The 19,979-nt window shown below is 39.2% G+C and overlaps 1 protein-coding gene across 1 annotated transcript in view; it reads right to left on the bottom strand.

The window, feature by feature from the left end:
- The window catches only part of SYT16 (synaptotagmin 16), a 66,389-nt gene extending 54,986 nt beyond the window's left edge, over positions 1–11,403 (bottom strand). The window contains exon 1 of the mRNA XM_063439867.1: positions 11,183–11,403. Coding sequence (XP_063295937.1) covers positions 11,183–11,195 — 13 coding nt within the window. The 5' untranslated portion in view covers positions 11,196–11,403. The remainder of the gene's footprint in view (positions 1–11,182) is intronic.
- Positions 11,404–19,979: the final 8,576 nt, after the last annotated feature.

Raw genomic sequence — 19,979 nt, 5'->3', positions numbered from 1 at the left:
GTAAAAACAATAATTTGCTTCTACACCATTTAGTGCATGCACGCCTACATTCACACACAATTAGTTTTGCTAAAGAAAGAGGTTCCTTAATAAATTCACTTTTCTAATTTACAGAATCCATCAAATGTCTAGGAGTTCAATCTCCTTCCCAACATTGGTAGGCATGAAATATGGACAGATAGTGGGCAGGCCCATACATGGTGGTGATACCTGAAGGTGCAGACCGACCCACAAAAGGGGCACGTCAGCCTCACGTGAATGCATGTCAGAATGTCTGACAGCTTTTTTTTTGGCCAGCCCCCCTCAGCGCAGTAATCTATTTTGGTATTTACAGTTCCCAAATTACAAGGAGTGCAACACCATTTCAATGGTAGAACATGAGCACACGCTGACGACTTGCTAATAGTAGTTTTAATGGTTAACCCAGGAGAAAAGGATTGATTTTTGTTTGAGCGAAGTCAGAGATATATTTTAAGAGTTGGGTAACATACAAAAATCTTGCAGCCTGATAATTTAGCTTTACTGCTGCAAAAAAGGGTACCTAGCTAAACCAAACCTCCAAGGACTCACCGTAAAGAGTATATTAGACCATTTCCTTTAAAATAAGCATTTCCAATTGGTGAAACCCTCAGCCTACCGCCAACTTCAACTCAAAATTGTCAAAGGAGAAAGCAGTGGTATACAGTTGATGTAGAATTATTAAAAATCTTTATTGAACTTGTACTGAATTATTGTACTAACTCCATTTTAACCTCACACTGTGACAAACCCTCCATTTTGTCCTCATTACCTGACAGATTCTCCATCTTAAACTACATTACATGACAGAATTTCCCAGTACATTTAATACAATGAACAGAGACTGTATTTTCTATAAAGACATAGCTGACTCTGGAATTATTGAATCTCCTGTAACATGCAACAAAGTATAACCAAGGCCAGAGCCAAGGCCATGAGAACACTGTACTAATGAAATGTTCTGTTCATAAAAGAACCTTGCACCTGACCACAAGATTGACATCACTGACTGTGTAAAATGACGCTCAAGCCCCCCTTTCCACCGAGTAAACCTCATGCTGGGAAAAATGGCGCCTGAGCCTTCTGTCCACACCCTTGTCCAGAACAATACCACCTCCCGGTGGGAGGACACCTAGCTAGTCACTCAAATCCCTGAGCCAATTAATAATATTGATGGGTGGACACTGATATAGTCACATAACATTTAATCCAATTAATGATGTTTATTTGTTATTATCTGATATTCAATGATGATGTCATTTTGCCTTTAAAAAGGTCTGCATAACTGTTTTCCAACTAGATGTCATTAAATTTTCTGAAGTGCTTTTAACCTGAACTCCATGTGTCAGTGTGAGCTTACTTCTGCGTATACGCAATTTAATCATCTCAGATTTGGACAGGAACAGATAGACATTTAAACATATTTGTTTATTTCTAAATTAATCTACATCACAGTCACAATGGTATATGTATGGTCTGTGCACACATAGCACAGACACTCTATACAAGCCTCTCCCCTCCTCTAACAGGCTCTGCCATAGCTTTCTATGAGGGAACCTGATAAGTGTTAGATGTGATTCACGACCACAACACCGCTTCGTTTTGGAGGGCTGGATTTCTATTACTTTGTACAGCATTGTAGTTAATGTTTTTACACAGAAGGAACTGACAGATGTTGAACGAAGTATACCATAAATCTCTACTGGACAGGGAAAGCTGGGATTGGCTAAAATGTCTGGGCTACTTCCTGGTGTAGGATAGACTCCTAAAATACCTTATTTCTAGGTAGTTGGTTTTTTTTTGGCCTCAAATATATTCAAATCATGTAAAAATGTATTTAAAGAAACCATACTATGTCCATTGAGGTTCACATTATCTTCCAAGAACATTTTTGGTGGTTCAAAAACGTGTGAAAGTCATGTAACACATAACTGTGTCCTTGTATTAGGCCATCGACATTCATAGCAGATTAACGACTGACCAGTATTTCTACCTTTTGGGCCCCTGTGTGCATGCTTTGGTCGCTGACCATGGTTTGAACGTTTGTATGCTTATTGGCTGAAAGTGCCAAGTATCCAATCAGAATATAGCTCAGATTTCAAATGGGTCCATTTCTGTTCTATCCTGTACCTTTGTAACGCTGTCCACAAACCTGCAGGACCTCCTATGACAGTAGAATGTTTAAAAGGCAAATCTCGTGGCTCTTTACTTACATATTCAAAATTCTCTTTTTTACTAATTGTTTATATCCAAACATTACTGACACTTGAATATCTTCACAACCCTTATAATTTGCAACTTACATGCTAACGAATCAACCCTCAACTGTGTTTGATGGCTCTCCAGAAAGTACTCCTTCACCTCGTTTTAGATTGCTCCTCTGAGATTCCTGCTGTTAGGTGTCTGTCTGCGTCATGAATTATACAGTATCAGCATTACTGGAATACACACATCCCTTTCACAATCTCGTAGAAATGGGACAACATCCAGACTGCGGTGACCTCACTCATTTCCTTGCTAGGAGCTGGGTCCTCCTTTCCTGTTTTCCTTATTGTCTTCATTGTTTATCCAAGGATTTTCTTCTCGATACTAGTCCGGGACGTCTTGCAATTTAAAATTTTTAAAACAGAACCTCATTCTACTGTGCTCGGGAAAATGGAAATTTAAAACGGATTACTAATTCTAGCAGAATCTTGCTACAATCAAAATAATTTTTAAAATAAAACTAAAGTCTTCAAAGTGGTGTAATCAGAGGGAACACGGCATCCCTCATTTACTTGTTGTAGAAGACTTTTTTGGGGCCATGCCATTAAGCAGATGCATTCTGCAATTATGTAATTGATTAGTGTATATATTATAATGTATAATTTTATTATATATAATAATTATTTAATATCACGGCAGTCAGGTCTACTGCGCATGCTATAATTGCCTGTGGAGTGTGATGCTCCCAACGTTCATCTTGTAATTTCCCACTCAAGCCTGTCACACTAGCATACATTCTGTAACAACATCAGTGAATTAACCCCTTAAGATCCACTGATGATCTATGCCACAGGTGCCCAAAAGGTAGATCCCCAGATGTTGTAGAACTACAACTCCCATGATGCTCTGCATGCCTTTAGAGTGACAGGGCATCATGGAAGCTGTAGTTTTAAAACATCTGGGTGTTCTACCTTTTGGGCGCCCCTGATCTATGCCATCATAATATTCTGTGCTTTAAATGAACACTAGTGTTAGGAATACAAAGCTATATTCCCAACACTACAATGTCCCCCTGTCCCCGCAGCCCCTCCAGGTTTAAACACGCTGGATGCCCTCATGCAAAGCGTGGGGACGTCCAGGGTGGTTACATGGAGTTAAACTGTAAAAATGCAGGAAATAGAAACTTAGAATGAGACGGCAGATACGAACCATTCGGCCCATCTAGTCTGCCCAGTTTTCTAAATACTTTCATTAGTCCCTGGCCTTATCTTATAGTTAGGATAGCCTTATGCCTATCCCACGCATGCTTAAACTCCTTTACTGTGTTAACCTCTACCACTTCAGCTGGAAGGCTATTCCATGCATCCACTACCCTCTCAGTAAAGTAATACTTCCTGATATTATTTTTAAACCTTTGTCCCTCTAATTTAAGACTATGTCCTCTTGTTGTGGTAGTTTTCCTTCTTTTAAATATAGTCTCCTCCTTTACTGTGTTGATTCCCTTTATGTATTTTAATGTTTCTATCATATCCCCACTCTCTTGTCTTTCCTCAAAGCTATAGCTTTCCTTTTTTATCCTGCAATCCATAAACCAGATTTTAGGAAGCGCCTCTAGTGGCAGTATGGGAGACAATTTCTCTAAAACTGCAATGTTTTACATTGCAGGACTAAGGGGGCAGGGACAGTGCACCCAGGCCACTTCAATGAGATGAAGTGGTCTGGGTGCCTATGGTGTCCCTTTAAGGATCATATTTTAAAATGGAACGATTGTAGTGTTAACTAAGAAGGACATTACATGCTGCTGTAAGGTCCTTAAGGACTAGCTTTTTATTTTTTATTTGGTTTATTTATATATTCAGCAAAATTAACAGAGCTAATTACTAAAGTGTGAATTCATAATTAATTTTAAAATGTAGGCGAAAACAGCTGGAATGAAGAGCTGTTTCCAATGTGGCGATAGTTTGAAATTCACTTTGAATTTGTGACATTTCTCCGTTCAGGCAATAACCCAGACAGACTCTGATTGGCTGCTGGCATTGTGTACATTGTTCGATCACTTTGGGAGGTAGAACTTGCTTACTTCCCCTGCTTCCACGTTTCGGTGGATTGACTGTCCCATGATGCCTTGGAGCAACTGTTTCCCAAACCAATCCTCATGGCCACCAACAGTCTAGGTTTTGTCAGTATCTCCATTGAATAATAAAGGGAAATACATAAATCCTGGATTGTCTGCGGACCACGAGGACTGGTTTGGGAACCACTGCCTCGGGTGCATTCACGCACGGACATCGAACTGAGAAATTCTGTACATGTGCACTCAGAATCTTCTCCAGCAGAGAGAACCATGTGTTGTGCGTACAACACGGCAAGGGTTAACTAGGTTGCTTACCTTGCCAGGATGTGGCCGACAACCAGTACTTAACTTTTAGTTAGCTATTTGGTTGTGCTGAAAGTGAGGCAGGGATTGTTCCTCTTTAAAATCAAATTCAGTTTGTAACACTGTGTGCCTCCCAACTGGAGCACCATATTCTATTCAGGGAGACAGTAGGGGCACAGTGACTCCCCATAGTTTTGGACTGGCGCATGGTATAAAGACGCATTAAAATGTTTCCTGCAATTGCACTCCATTCTCAGAGCTAACACTGGAATGAGTCTAATTTAGGGGTTTTAAAGCTGCCACTAATCTAATGTTAACATGGTTTCATTTCTCGTCTTCCAGATGACAGGGAGCTAAAATAGACCAACTTACAGCATAAAGAAATGTGGATTCTTACAGTTACACAGTTATTTATAAAGTGAGAAATTCAAAAATTCTAAAAGTCCAAAAGCATAGTTGACTTTAAGAATTTTTTTAAATTTTACTATTTTGACTTTATATTTATAATTCTCTTTGAATTCTCACTTTCGTGAATTCCCCTGCTATTTTTATTTTTCACACCTCACAGATACATATTACTTATATAAATATATAGATAACTAAACATAATATTAGACACTTTGGGCTGTAACAGTTCCCCTTTAAACCCACAGGCATATTACAATGATTTATATAGCACCAACATATACCACAGTGCTGCTCAAAATGTAAACCAAGACAAATAATGATTCATATGAGAACAGTAGGTGAAGAGAGACCTGCTCAAATAAGCTTAATATTAAAAATGGTTGGCCACTATGGCCGCTTTACAAACTGTGTGGCACTAGTGTGTCGGTCACGCAGTGTGAGTGTGTCACGTGGATGTGTCCGATAGGAAGGGGAGCAGATTGCACAGCGCTCCCCTTCTGATGCTCACTCCATGTAGCCTTGCCGAGCAGGCGGACTGCGATAGAGGAGCTTTTGTTTCCCCTATCCGGGGTGAGAGGAAGTGCTCACTGGGAGCGCAGAACTTATCATCAGAAATTAGGTCCACGATTTGTGTTCCTTTCCAAGGATAGCCATCACTGGTACTGCTGTATATTTATTAATATTATTATTTACAAAGCGCCAGCAAATTCTGCAGCGCTGTACAGTGTATTTATATATGAACTCCCATAATTCCATGTGGATATTTATGCTACATATATTAGAATATTTAATAGGTTTCCTTTTGAAGTTTGGAATCTTGAATAATCCAACACACAATCATATTAATATGCACAATGCATGTTCTATACCAGCGGTTCCCAAACTGTCTGCGACGGGCACACAGGGGCACCGCAAGATATTTCCCCGGTGCTATGATCATATGATGATAGCACCGGTAACTGTGCTCTCCCCTGCTGGCTCTGCAGGACCGGAGTGGAGATCAGAGATCTCCCTCTTCAGCCCGCTAGCAGTGTAATGATGGCGGCTGGCAGGGGAGGGAGAGACAGAGGACCCGGGGGAGCTCTAACATGCAGCTCCACCTGGTTCTCCTCTCGCGAGCTCTGAGTGTTGCCGTGGTAAAAGAGTTCACTCTCACCACTTGAACCACCAGGGCTTCTCCACGGCACCACTAGGGATTAGTACTGTCCCCCCTCCAAGGCAAAGGTAAGCAGGGAGGAGGTACATCAAAATTATTATTTTTAACAAAACAAAAAAAAAAGTATATTTTTATGAATTTGCCCTCCTACCACCACAGACCACACACACTGCCCCTCCATTCACACACACTGCCCCTCCATTCACACACACTGACCCCCATTCACACACACTGCTCCTCCATTCACACACACTGCCCCCATACACACAATTACCCTCCATACACACACTGCCCCCATACACACACTACCTCCATACACACACACTGCCCCTCCATACAGACACTGTACCCCACCCACACACACACTGTACCCCAAATGCACAAACTGCCCCACATACACACACACTGCACCCTCACACTCTACATCCTTCACAATGCACCCCCATACACACACTGCCCCTCACACACACTACCCCAGGTAAGTTGTCAAACCGTTGACTACTTACCCTGGGAGGGCACTACTGGCACCATAACCATTACAACGTAATGTAGTGTTTACTGTGCCTGGATTGTTTCTTTAAATAATCTACCAGTGCCTATCCCAAGATTAGGTCCTGGATCTGCGCCTGAAAGCCAAACATTTCTGCTGAACTGGGACCCAGTATATGCCTCTGCGCTGTACATATATACAACATGGAAATTTTTTTGACTTGGGGCTCCTTGGAAAAATATTGAAATATTAAGGGCGCCTTGAGCATAAAAAGTTTGGGAACCACTGCCATATACAGTATTTTGGATTGTGTTGTGTAAACACAGTAAGGTATACAAAGAGCTGCATCTAAACATATTGTTATTGTGTTACGCTCCTGCATCTTGCATAAGATCTTACTAATAAGCACTTGTTTCCTTTCCTTAGTGTGTCTTCTGGGAAATGATTCTAAGTAAACAATTAGTGAATGGAATCCATCTAGGAGCTACGATGTTGACATTTGTATCTAATGTTCTACAGTTGGTTGAATCAGATAATCAGAGTATGTGATCTAAGTGGTCAGGCATTTACCGTGATATCCATTAGATTTCATTATTTGCAAAACTGGTTATGTACAACAATAATTTCTAGGGCAAAGTACTAAATACGGAGCTATCAGCAGAAACGGTGCTTGGTAAGTGTGGTGTAGCATTTAACCCCTTAAGGAGCAAACTTCTGGAATAAAAGGGAATCCTGACATGTCACACATGTCGTGTGTCCTTAAGGGGTTAAAGGGACACTATAGTCACCAGAACAATAACAGCTTAATGTAGTTGCTCTGGTGTTTGTAGCATGTTCCTGCAGGCTTTTCAATGCAAACACTGCCTTTTCAGGTTCCTAGTAACACCACTCAGACGGCCACTAGAGGTGCTTCCTAGCTCAGTGCTGCACAGTGTGTAGCACTGGTGTTCGGTGTATACACACTCTGCATGGAGACGCTGAAACACTTCCCATGGACACATTGATAAAATACATCTCTATGAGGAGACGCTGATTGGCACAGTGCTGCATTTTGCCATGCATATGCAATAGCCTTCAAAGCATTAGATTGGCTGAGATCATCACTTTTGATCTCAGCCTCGTAGGTGGAGCAGAGTGAGGCGAAGTCAGCCGCAACAAGACCAGAGCAGCGTGTAAAAAAAGGCGATTAAAATCACCTTTTTACTGTAGTGAGGGGGGGCTGGGTACCTTAGCAGTTATCACTGTAGTGTCAGGAATACATGTTTGTGTTCCTGATACTATAGTGTTCCTTTAATACCCTATTTCCAGTTCAAATCCCTTATTGATTATATTCTTGTCAGGGACAGTCTCAAATTTGGACTCCTGTGCTGCCCCACTGGTCTTGTTTTGTGGTGTACCCTTTCTGGAGATACCAGAGAATTGTTCCCAATGGCCATTATTAGACTTGCTCGCTTGGTGCAAAATAAAGTCCAGGCATTCAGCGCATATGAAATCACAGAGTTATGTGCATGGGCTACCCTGAATGGGACTGGCCCGGGCGGCTTCTTGTTGGCTTAGCAGGCATACATACCTTTTTTTTGGGGGGGGGGGGGGGGTTCTTCTTTTTCACTACTACAAAACCCCTTGATTATATTCTTCCAGCAGTCAGAAGGCTCTCTGTATAAGGCAGTTATGTGGTTGCTGATAAATTAGATGTACCTGTATCAAATAGTGGGGGCCCAATAAAATAGAATATGAGCCCAATTTTCAGACCAACCTTGAGAGACAATCTAAGCACATAACACAACCTTTCTATGATCACTGCTCAGGATGCTGTCCTTCTATCTTGCATAGTGAGGCTTATTAACTGCAGCAATTCACAAAAATCACTACCCTCTGTCTCACTGGCATCAAAAGAGGAACTTGTTCGAAGCATTTAATTAACAAGAGGGAGATCACTACCAACCCTGGAGTGTCAGACCTGGAGTCCAAAGTAGCAAAGTTCTGCCAACTTTCATATTTTCACCTTAAAGGAACACTATAGTCACCTAAATTACTTTAGCTAAATAAAGCAGTTTTAGTGTATAGATCATTCCCCTGCAATTTCACTGCTCAATTCACTGTCATTTAGGAGTTAAATCACTTTGTTTCTGTTTATGCAGCCCTAGCCACACCTCCTCTGGCTATGATTGACAGAGCCTGCATGAAAAAAAAAACAGGTTTCACTTTCAAACAGATGTAATTTACCTTAAATAATTGTATCTCAATCTCTCAATTGAACTTTAATCACATACAGGAGGCTCTTGCAGGGTCTAGCAAGCTATTAACATAGCAGGGGATAAGAAAATCTTAATTAAACAGAACTTGCAATAAAGAAGGCCTAAATAAGGCTCTCTTTACAGGAAGTGTTTATGGAAGGCTGTGCAAGTCACATGCAGGGAGGTGTGACTAGGGTTCATAAACAAAGGGATTTAACGCCTAAATGGCAGAGGATTGAGCAATGAGGCTGCGGGGGCATGTTCTATACACCAAAACTGCTTCATCCCTTAAGGACCAAACTTCTGGAATAAAAGGGAATCATGACATGTCACACATGTCGTGTCCTTAAGGGGTTAAGCTAAAGTTGTTCAGGTGACTATAGTGTCCCTTTAATTTTGCAAATACTGTTTATAATAATAATAATTAAGTGAATCTCTTTGGAGTTTTTCTCTTTGACACATATTCTAAAAATGTCCAAACATTATTTACCTGACTGTATTGTTTGTAGCAAGGTTCACAAGTGGCTTCCAAATGCCAAGATTTATGCTTTTACTTTTTGTTTTTTTTAGGATTTGCTGTCCAGTTTTTAACTAGAGGCAATTTGTAGATACTTTGAAAATAAACCTTAAATATGCAAATCTGATTCAGATCCTGGTATAAAAAATAAATAAGTTTAAATGTCAAAAAGGCCTCAAAATTGCCTCCAAACATACCCATTGGTAAATTTCAGTTTGGTAGCATATTGAAATAATAATAAAACCAAAATCACTTGTTTCCTAATGGGAAGATAACCAGAGGGATGGTCCCCTCTATTCCCTTATATAAAGACAGGGAATTAATCTTAAAATCGAGGGCCAGAGTGATCCTTATGCCTCAAGTGGTCTACTGAAAGGCCTTTAATTCTCCCTCACCCATATGCAGAAGCATAGTAACTCATTGCTTAAATAAAATGTTATCATTTTCTTTAAGTGGTATATGTGGTTGGAGGTGGCACTATATTGATGCTGGGGTTGGTCACACCCAGCATTGTATGTCACAGTATAAAATTTGGGAAGAAATGGGTTGACATAAGTAAGAGCGCTATCTCTCTAAATCCCGTAACCGTACAAGTCGCACGGTGAATGGATCAAATTATCCTTAACATGACCACTGCAGGCCACCTTCTCCTGGCTCTGTGTCAAACTGTTTTTAGTGGTTTGAGAAAAACTGGGAGTCCTCCACTTCTACATTAGCGATATCAATTTTGGCCAGATTTGGACTCATTGTGGACAGATGTATAACTTATTATTGGTGATGAACCCTAGCTCTCTTTCTTCAAGGATGAGTAGCATGATAACAAAGGTCTACCCTCCCCCATAAACGGCAAAAAGCCTAACACACTATGTACTATAAATGACATTATTATTTACCTTGGAATAACGCATCACTCACAAATTGTCATAAAGAATTTAACAAATACAACATATCACTTGCTGTTTGCTTTGATTCATGAGCCTAACATCATGTAAACAACTCAGAGAACTTCTAGAATCCCAGCAGCATCAAATTCCACTGCAATACCCCCATTGCAGTGCTGCCCCAAATGGGAGGAATGCAGCACACCTAGTGACCCTGGGGGACTGGACAGCAATGGACACAGACCTCCACTGACAGAAGATTATATGCACACACACACAGTGTAACAGTACAGACACACACACACACACAATGTAACAGTACAGACACACACACACACAATGTAACAGTACAGACACACACACACACACACACACACACAATGTAACAGTACAGACACACACACACACAATGTAACATTTCAAATGCACAAACAATGTGACATTACAAACACACAATGTAACAGTACAAACACAGACACACATAATATAACATTACAAACACACAGACACAAAATGTAAAAATGAAAATGCACAAACAATGTAACCTTACAAACACAGAGACACACACAGTGTAACATTACAAACATACATACATACACAATGTAATATTACAAACACACAGACACACACAATCTCTGCTGTGATGTAAACACATTAGAATCCAGGCAGCTATATTTTAGTATGGATGGAATAATCTGTACACATGTATCTCTAATAACCCTGGCTGCGTTTTACCAGAAAATGACAAGCAATGTTTAATATCTGCATCCAATCCCTCCCCCTCCATTCTCTCAGCTCAGGTTTGCCAGAGAAGTGGGTTGGAATCTTCCTGGGGATACAAGCTAAACAGAATGACTTCCCCCATCCCTTGCCCCCAGCACTGCAGTACTTACTGTCTGATGCCATGGTGTGATGGAGAGCACTAAGCAGCCTCTTCTAGCCGGTCAGCAAGCAGCGAGCCGGGTGCAGCTTCATATTACAGCATGCATGGGAGCCAGCACTGCCTCTGCTGCAGCTACAGGAGGTGTGCATGGGGGCCAGGGCTATACTGCTGCTGCAGCTGGCCTGCATACAGCCAGGCTGTGCCTTCCCCTGCCTGTAGCATCCTTTACATCAGGTGAGCTCAGAGCTCAGTACCATTCCCTTATAATGGGGATACAACCAGATACAATGTCACATTAACCCATGATTGCCAAGTGGGTCTCTGCTCATCGTCTTGGTAATGAAAGGGTTAACATCACAAGCAATAGACCCTGTGTCCATTGAGTATCATCACACACAGCAAATACTGCCTGAATTGAACAATGCACCGTGAATACACCCTCAGCCACAAATAGAGGCATCTGATTGTTTGATCTGTACATTGGCTGGATAGTATCACAGTGAGACCAATGACCTCCATTTACAATAACATTCTCTGTTGTAAGAAATTACATCCTCTTGTCCTGATCAGCTTTTTTTTGTCTTGGTCCAAACCAGTTAACCCACTTCTGCCCATACCCCTGAGCATCATGGGATAAAAGGCTGGGCAATTCCTGGGAAACATGGCATTTTAGGAGTCTGTTAATATTTAGAGACTGTATGGATTAAACATTGCAACCTCCTGTATTAGGGACAATACTAATAAACCCTGGGACACACCAAATGATTGTGGATTAAAGGGTGGCATTTATATTTTACACATATATGTGGACCTGTTGTTGGTTTTTCTTAATTTTTTCATCAGTAATTGAGGTTTTTAATGAAACAATTTGAGACGGCAGAAGGTGAGTTTGGTTGCTTTGAATGACACTCTTGGATACAGTGTAGGAGTTATTTATTTTGACTGTTTCATTTTTTTTGGTTTATTTTTTAGAGAAGACCTTCCAAATATTAAATATTAAATAAAACGTATGGGCTGGTGGTTAACAAACATTTTCTTTTTTAAGAAGTTTGATATGAATAGACAGGCTGGTTGTTTAATTCTTACAGTAAGGTAGCAAGGAGTTTGAAGAACCCTGAGACATGGTGCTCAAGGAGAGCAGGCTAGGCATATCTTCTATCCCACAATATAAAGTATAAATAGATTATTATACAGTAAGCACACTGCTTAGAACATGGGTCCATGCGTGGGCCATGGGATGGAGATAGGAATAGAATCTCTGGGGGTCTCCTGTCCAGTTAATAACCCCTTATCCCACTGCTCAAAGCCTTCCTCTGACATTATGGCAAGTTCTATTAGACTTTAATACAGCTTTAGATATTTTGTGCCTTAAAACTGAAATACAGTTTTGAGAAAATCTAACATCTGACAGCTTTGTGGACGCCAATATCTGCTTATCATTGAAAAATAAAATTCCTGGAAACTTTATTATTAATAATTCTCCTCTCCCAAAGCAAATAATTCCTCACTGAATCTGGCCCTGGAACAACCAAACTATACTGTCAAAAACGCCAACACGTACCAAACTATTCTGTGAAAACATAGAAAGATCATTGTAGCCGGAGCGTTTTGATTTAGTTATTGAGTAACTGTGCATGCTGGTTACATTTTGATATATACATTCACTAGCAATTTACAGCCGGCTGCTGGCCCACTTTTATTTCTAAGATCTGTTATAAAAAGCTCATAGCCCACTTTGAGCAGACCAAGAATTGCTTCCAGTGTCCCCTGACCCTGGCTGCACTTTGAACCCAGTGGACCCCTGAATGAACCTGTTTTGGCCTTTTCACCAGGACCCAGAAGGTCTTTGCAAGGATAAGGGTTTATTGAGTAGTGCCATTATTCCTCATTTGACTTACAACCAGGGGCTTCCCATTATGTGAGCAGTGACCTGTTCCAAATTGCACTAGAGGGGTTAGTCATAAAACCATGTTAAAATATATTGGCAGCAGCAGGAACCTATACAATATCTGGCCTGGCGCGACCCTTGAACTAAAACCGACACTAACTACTACCTTGAGGAGCTCGTTCAATTCACTAATCTTTTAAAATATAGGTGTATGAGGTTTGATTTTGTTTTAAGTAAAGTATGATATGCAAGGTTCTAGATTCTATCATATTGTCGAATAATTACATGATCCAGTGATCTGATTAATATTTGAATCACAGATTGGTTTCTAATTTCTCAAGGCAAATGATAAATTCTTGCAATAATTTTTTTTTTTTTATAATCTCTTTAATTTATAATACTAGATTGATGACATTCACATTCTGGTTTCCGTAATATTATTTATTTATATATCTATATAACTATTCCTAAACATGTTAATAATTCTTATTAAAATTATTATTTAGCAGGGCAATGACTCTCCTCTCCTTTCACTGTGAGTTATTGGCAGACGCATTGTTTGTGATGTAACTCATTGTGACTCGTGTGTGATGTCATCAGTTAGCATTCTGTGTATTTGATATGTGCTTCCACTAGTCTAGACAGACAGTTTACCAGGTCAATTAAGGGCATGGGAATTTAGTAACAATACAGGACAATGAATTTGAAGTGATAACCACTCCTAACTGTGTGAATCTCCCTGTATTTCAGCCAGCAATAGAAGAACAAGTGCAAGATACTGATTTATAATGGGATTAGGATACTGTCAGGCAAACAGAATCATAGAATTTCAAGTGGACGATTAGGCTGGCTCACTTGACTTAAAGAGACACTCCCAAATAAAAAACAAAACAAAAATACCCACACTGTTTGATACATATACAGCCAATTGCCAATGGAAACAGTGATGTATTTTTTTTTATTGGTGTGTATTTAAAAATGGCTTGTAAAATCTGCCAACTCGTGTCTGTAGCCTTTGCAAGCCCTCCCCTTCTAACCCTGCCCAGACTTTGTGGCTGTCCATTAACAGAATTCCCAATGCAGCTCAATGAGAAGTCTTTGCACGGCAGGTGCTCTGGGCAATTGCTGCCTCTTGAGTTTAGCTCCACTGAACCAAACAAACCAGGAAGTAACAGGGCCTGTTGTACCAGCCAGTTGGTGTAACAAGGTTCATTTAAAAAAAAACAAAAAAAAAACAAAAACTGCTAATTACTATTGAAATCTGCATTTATTTATTTTTAAATCCATACTCTTCACATACAAAGTATTCCAACAAGCTAAAGTACTTTGGTGTCTGGAGTGTCCATTTAATATGCTTTAGGTCCTATAACATTCTTAGCAGGAACAATAGAAGAAAAATAAATATTTTCCACCTTTGTAGAGTATTGCAATGTGTATCTTTACATACATGTTAAATCTGTGTTCGTAACTTCAATTTCTAACCATAAAGATTGCCCTCTGAGACTTGGTCCTAGATCCATGTAGTGAAGAGAGCAATATGCTGGAGTAATGTAGACTCTAGTGATGTGTGGGTGTGTGTCTACTAATATATTTGCACGTTGATCATCTTATCTGTTAGTCATTCCAACTGAGTCATAAAGGGGACAAATGGCCTCTATAGTAAACACTCAATGCATTGTTGGTGCTGATATAGATGGTTTTAAGCAAACAAATATGTTTGAATGTCTATCTGTTCCTGTCCAAATCTGAGATGATTAAATTGCGTATACGCAGAAGTAAATTCACACTGACACACGGAGTTCAGGTTAAAAGAACTTCGAGAAAATTTAATGGCATCTGGTTAAAAAGCGGGCTCGCAGACCCTTATAAGAGCAATATTACATCATCATTGAATATCAAGATAACAACAAATAAACATCATTAATTGGGTTAAGTGTTAAGTGGCTATGTCAATGTCCACCCATCAATATTATTAATTGGCTCAAGTACTAAGTGGCTGGCTAAGTGTCCTCCCACCGAGAGGTGGCGTCATCTTGGACACGGGTGTGGACACGATGGTTCAGGCGCCATCTTGCTTAGCACGAGGCTTTACTCGATGGGAGGGGGGCTTTAGGCGCCATTTTGAGTAGTTAGTGATGTTATATTCGAGGTCAGGTTCAAGGCTTTTTAGAGAATGGACATTTCATTAGATCAGTTTCTCATGAGCTAGCTATTGTATACTTTGTTACATGTTACAGGAACTTGATGATTCCGATGTTAGTCATATCCTTCTAGAAAGTACATTCTCATTCTAATATTCTAAATGTTGTTAGGAAAATCTGTCATATAATGAAGTTAGATGGAGTTAATACAGAAATTTAATATAGGTTTTTAATAATTCCATAACAGTGCCATCTATCAAGCTATACTGAATATTGGTGCAAAGAATTTATTGGATCATCAGAACAATCTTTTACAGATGTCATGTACAGTACATGGAGATAGACTTTTATGGTGGGGCGAAGCACCCAGTGATCCCAATTAAGAAGTCAGCCCATTCAAAAATTGTTTGCTTACTTACAATGGATGGGCACCATGGCACTACCATAACAACTACAGTTAGCTATAGTTACATAGCTGAAAAGAGACTTGCGTCCATCACGTTCAGTCTTCCTCACGCTTTTGCTGTTGATCCAAAAGAAGGCAAAAAACTTGGTCTGAAGCGCTTCCAATTTTGCAACTAACTAGGAAAAAAATCCTTCTTGACCCAGTCAGATTTCTCCTTTGATCAAGCAGCTTTTACCCCACTAATTAGAAATGATATCCCTGTATGTTATGTTTTTGCAAATATTTATCCAATTTCAGTTTAAACATCTGTATGGACTGATAAAACCACCTCTTGAGGCAGAGAATTCTATATCCTTCTAGTTCTTACTGTAAAAAAACATTTTCTTTGCCTTGGATGAAATCTCTTTTCTTCCAGCCTAAATGTGTAGCCTCGTGTCCTATGTATAGCCCTGTTTATGAATAGATTTCCAGAGAATGGTTTGTACTGGCCCCGAATATTTTTGTATAATGTTATCATGTCCCCTCTGAGGCACTGTTTTTCCAAACTAAAGAGATTTAAGTTTTTAACCTTTCTTCATAACTAAAATGCTCCATTCCTTTTGTAAATGTTGTACCTTGTCTCTGCATTTTTTTTTTAGTGCTATGATATCCTTCTTTAGTACAGGTGCCCAAAATTGCACAGCATATTCAAGGTGTGGTCTTACCAGCGATTTAAAGGAGGCAAAATTATATTTTAATCTTTATGCCCCTATTTATACATGACAAAACCTTACTGGTCTTAGCAACTGCATATTGACATTGCATATTGCTGCCTAATTTGTTGTCTATAACAATTCCCAAATCATTCTTGTGTGTGGTTAACCCTAATTCACTACCATTTAGTGTGTAAGTTGCTTGTGTATTCTTGACCCTGAAGTGCATATCTTTGCATTTCTCTACATTAAATTTTATCTGCCATTTTAGTGCCCAGTCCCACAATCTATCGAAATCCCTCTGCAGCAAAGCAATATCCTGCTCACATTTTATTACTTTACAAAGTTTTGTCATCTTCAAACGCTGAAACATGGCTTTCAATGCCTATTTCAAGATCATTTATAAATATGTTAAATAGAAGGGATCGCAAAACAGAACCCTGAGGGACAGCACTTACCACTTTTGTCCAGCCTGAAAATTTACCATTAATGACAACTAGTTGTACTCTATCCTTAAGCCAATGTTCTACCCAAGAACAAGAATATTCATCTAGACCAATTTCTTTTACTTTGTTATGGTGCTTGGAGTCTTCCTTTAAAAGAGAATCAGCAAATACTCTGAAAATGGCACTTCTTCAATCTTACAACAGCTTGCATTCCTTCCATGTTGCTTTATGTCTGCATTCGCCGAAGTACACTGCTCCGATAGGGCTGCGACTATATGTCCAGTGTGCCCTGGCTATGCCAAAACAGTGTGACATATTATATGTAATCAGGGTTCGTTAAGTCATGCTGCCATCAAATGACTTGCACAGCGTCAGACAGTTCTTAGCACAGGGGTTCGCCATAGAAGTTGGAGGATGCTTTACACGTTAAATCAAAAAGAACATATCGAGCCAATATGTAGAAAAGAAAAACACTTAAGGTTCCTGGAAAAAGGAGGATAACCCCTAAATAGTGAAATTCAAATTGGGTAAAATAAACAAATTATAAACCAACAAGTGTCTCTTCTGTGAGAGTAATAGGTAGGAAAATGTAAATAAAACTTAACTTTTATTGTGTTATAGGATTAAAAATAGAATCAAATTAAAATATAATATGCTGAACAAGTCCTCCCTGTATTAGAGTACTTCTTATTAAGGCAAAATATTACACTGGAATAGTAAGAATGTAACAAGTGTTGGTTAATATATTATTGTAACCATATATTCCTAGTGCCGATGTAGAGCAGCTTTGAAAGTAAAGAGGTAAGGAAGAAAGTGATAATGAACCTATTTCTCCTAATATCAGATGCAGATGTGCCTTAGACAGTGAAATGGTAATAATTTTGGATTAATTCGAGGACTAAGCAGCCGAAATAAACAAGGTAGCTATTCCTCGGAGTATCAGTTGACTGCTATTTGGTGTGCGGTAGTAAAAGTCTGACGTTCGTAGTATACCAAGTAAGCTACCAGAGTGGCTCATCAGAGGGGACCTCTTATAGTTATATATTAACGAACACTTGTTACATTCTTACTATTCCAGTGTAATATTTTACCGTAATAAGTACTCTAATACTGGGAAGACTTATTCAGCATATTATATTTCATTCTAAGTTTAATCCTATAACACAATAAAAGTTACGTTTTATTTAAATTTGTCTACCTATTGCTCTCACATTAAAAAAAGAGCCACTTAATTGGTGCATCTTTTACCCAATTTGAATTTCAGGATGCTTTACGCATTTACCTGGGGATACCATAATTGTTGTCTTTACAAGTATACCACGAAAGTAGAAAGAAAAATGGAAATAACCTTTTCCCTGTCTATAAATGTCCAAGCAATTTGGCAAGCACTATGTATATATGAAAATTGTAAACGTGTTGCACATGGTTTACAAATTAAATCACAGTGAAGATAGGTGACCTGTACATTATTACTTATGCTGTAATTAATGATGTTTCTAGTAAGTGTCACTGCACACCTACATGTATGATGAAAGAGGAACTTAGTTGTGATCTCTCTCCCTTAAATCTGCCATCCTGTCTTGGAGACATGCAGACCCTGAATGAAACCTATGTCAGGTGAGGGCTGTTGGTGTATGGGAGATTTAAACTGTAAATTTAGCTTTTGTTACAATAAGCTGCCACTTTCAACAATAATAAGTACAGATGGGGTTGATGACACACTCCTCAGAGCGTATCTTCCACGTGCCAACAACCAGTAGAAACAATAAAGCCCTGATCTGCAAGTCAAATGTTTCTTTGAGTTTTACCTTTCATGTGCTAGTGTTAAACTGCAAATTGTATAGTTACTGCTGCTAAGAACCATCATGCATATTACGGTTTACCATTCTACTATTATTTCATACATAATATCAGCACTAAAACTATTCAATGTTAATAGTACTGTTGAAGGTACACTCAAAGAGCCCTAACTGGTGCAGTATGCTATAGTGGTTATGGAGTCAGGAGTACCTTGACACTCTCAAATTTATGTAGTCAAACTTTATGCTAATGGTTTTACGGCTTACCCGATGTCAACTGGGTGACGTTCATCATCTCTGTGCTGTAGTTGTTATGGTACTTGGAGTTCTCATTTAAATGTGACAAGGCAGATCGTTTTAGAATATCTCATTTGGTAAATTTATCCATAATCATACATGTAAAATTGGGATTAAGCAGTTGTACCTCAATCTAACAAATACTAACAAAAGTTAAAAGATCAAGTTATGGGCTTGTTGACAATTTTCTATGTGACCTGAAACCATTCAAATTACTGTATGGAGTTTGGCAATGTTCCCCTTTAGATAAGTACTCAAGTTTTCACACAGAGAAATAGATTTTGGTTTTCCCCAGTATTTATAATTTCATTAATCATAAGTTGACAGCAGTGGGTGTAGGGGACCATGTTTTTTTTATCTCAGTAAGCCAAGACGAAGAGTATATGGGAATAGTTATTGATGCATTAACTGCATCAGCGACCATTCTTTTTATCATTCTACTTTAACTTTTTGCAGAAAAACCAACCATCCATGTCAAAGCATTTTTTCCCTTATCTACTTTAAGCTTTGTTTGGATATAACTTATTATATGTACTATAAAACGCATATGCTGTAGCATTTACAGAGTCAAAAACCCATAAGTAACAAGTAGAATTTGATATAACAGCGGTGATGGAAACATAGGTCTGAAATAATCAAGGATTTGTGCTACTTTTACTAGGAACCTACGGCTTATCTACAATTGGATTTTAACAAAAGCAGAATAAAATTGCCCAGATCTTATTTTCTAGAACCAATTCAGCTTGGGTTTAGATTCACGCACCATCTCCATTAATCTCGAATAAAAAAAAAAATCCTCCATCTGTAACACTGACTCCACTATGGCATTCTTCTAACACAGCACACAAACTGCTGGACTTCATTATGACAGGAGTCCCAGTGTCTCCCAAGCATTACTGTACCAGCTATAGAGAGCAGCTTGCAAGATATGCCCTGTGTCCTGAAGGCTTTAGTATCATTGCTGGGACTATTGGGGTTATTTACTAACGTGATTTGTGAGAATTTCAAATTTAAAGCCACAATAGCCTACCTGGAGAAATTCTCCAGTTCGGCTACCTTGGCCTTGACTTTAAAATTCATTTTGATTTCCTGACAATTCTCCCTTTAGTAAATAACCCAATGTCAAAGGCAGGATCAC

Source organism: Pelobates fuscus, chromosome 13, assembly GCF_036172605.1.
Source record: "Pelobates fuscus isolate aPelFus1 chromosome 13, aPelFus1.pri, whole genome shotgun sequence".
Lineage (NCBI taxonomy): Eukaryota > Metazoa > Chordata > Amphibia > Anura > Pelobatidae > Pelobates > Pelobates fuscus.
This window is presented reverse-complemented; position numbering and strand designations above follow the sequence as displayed.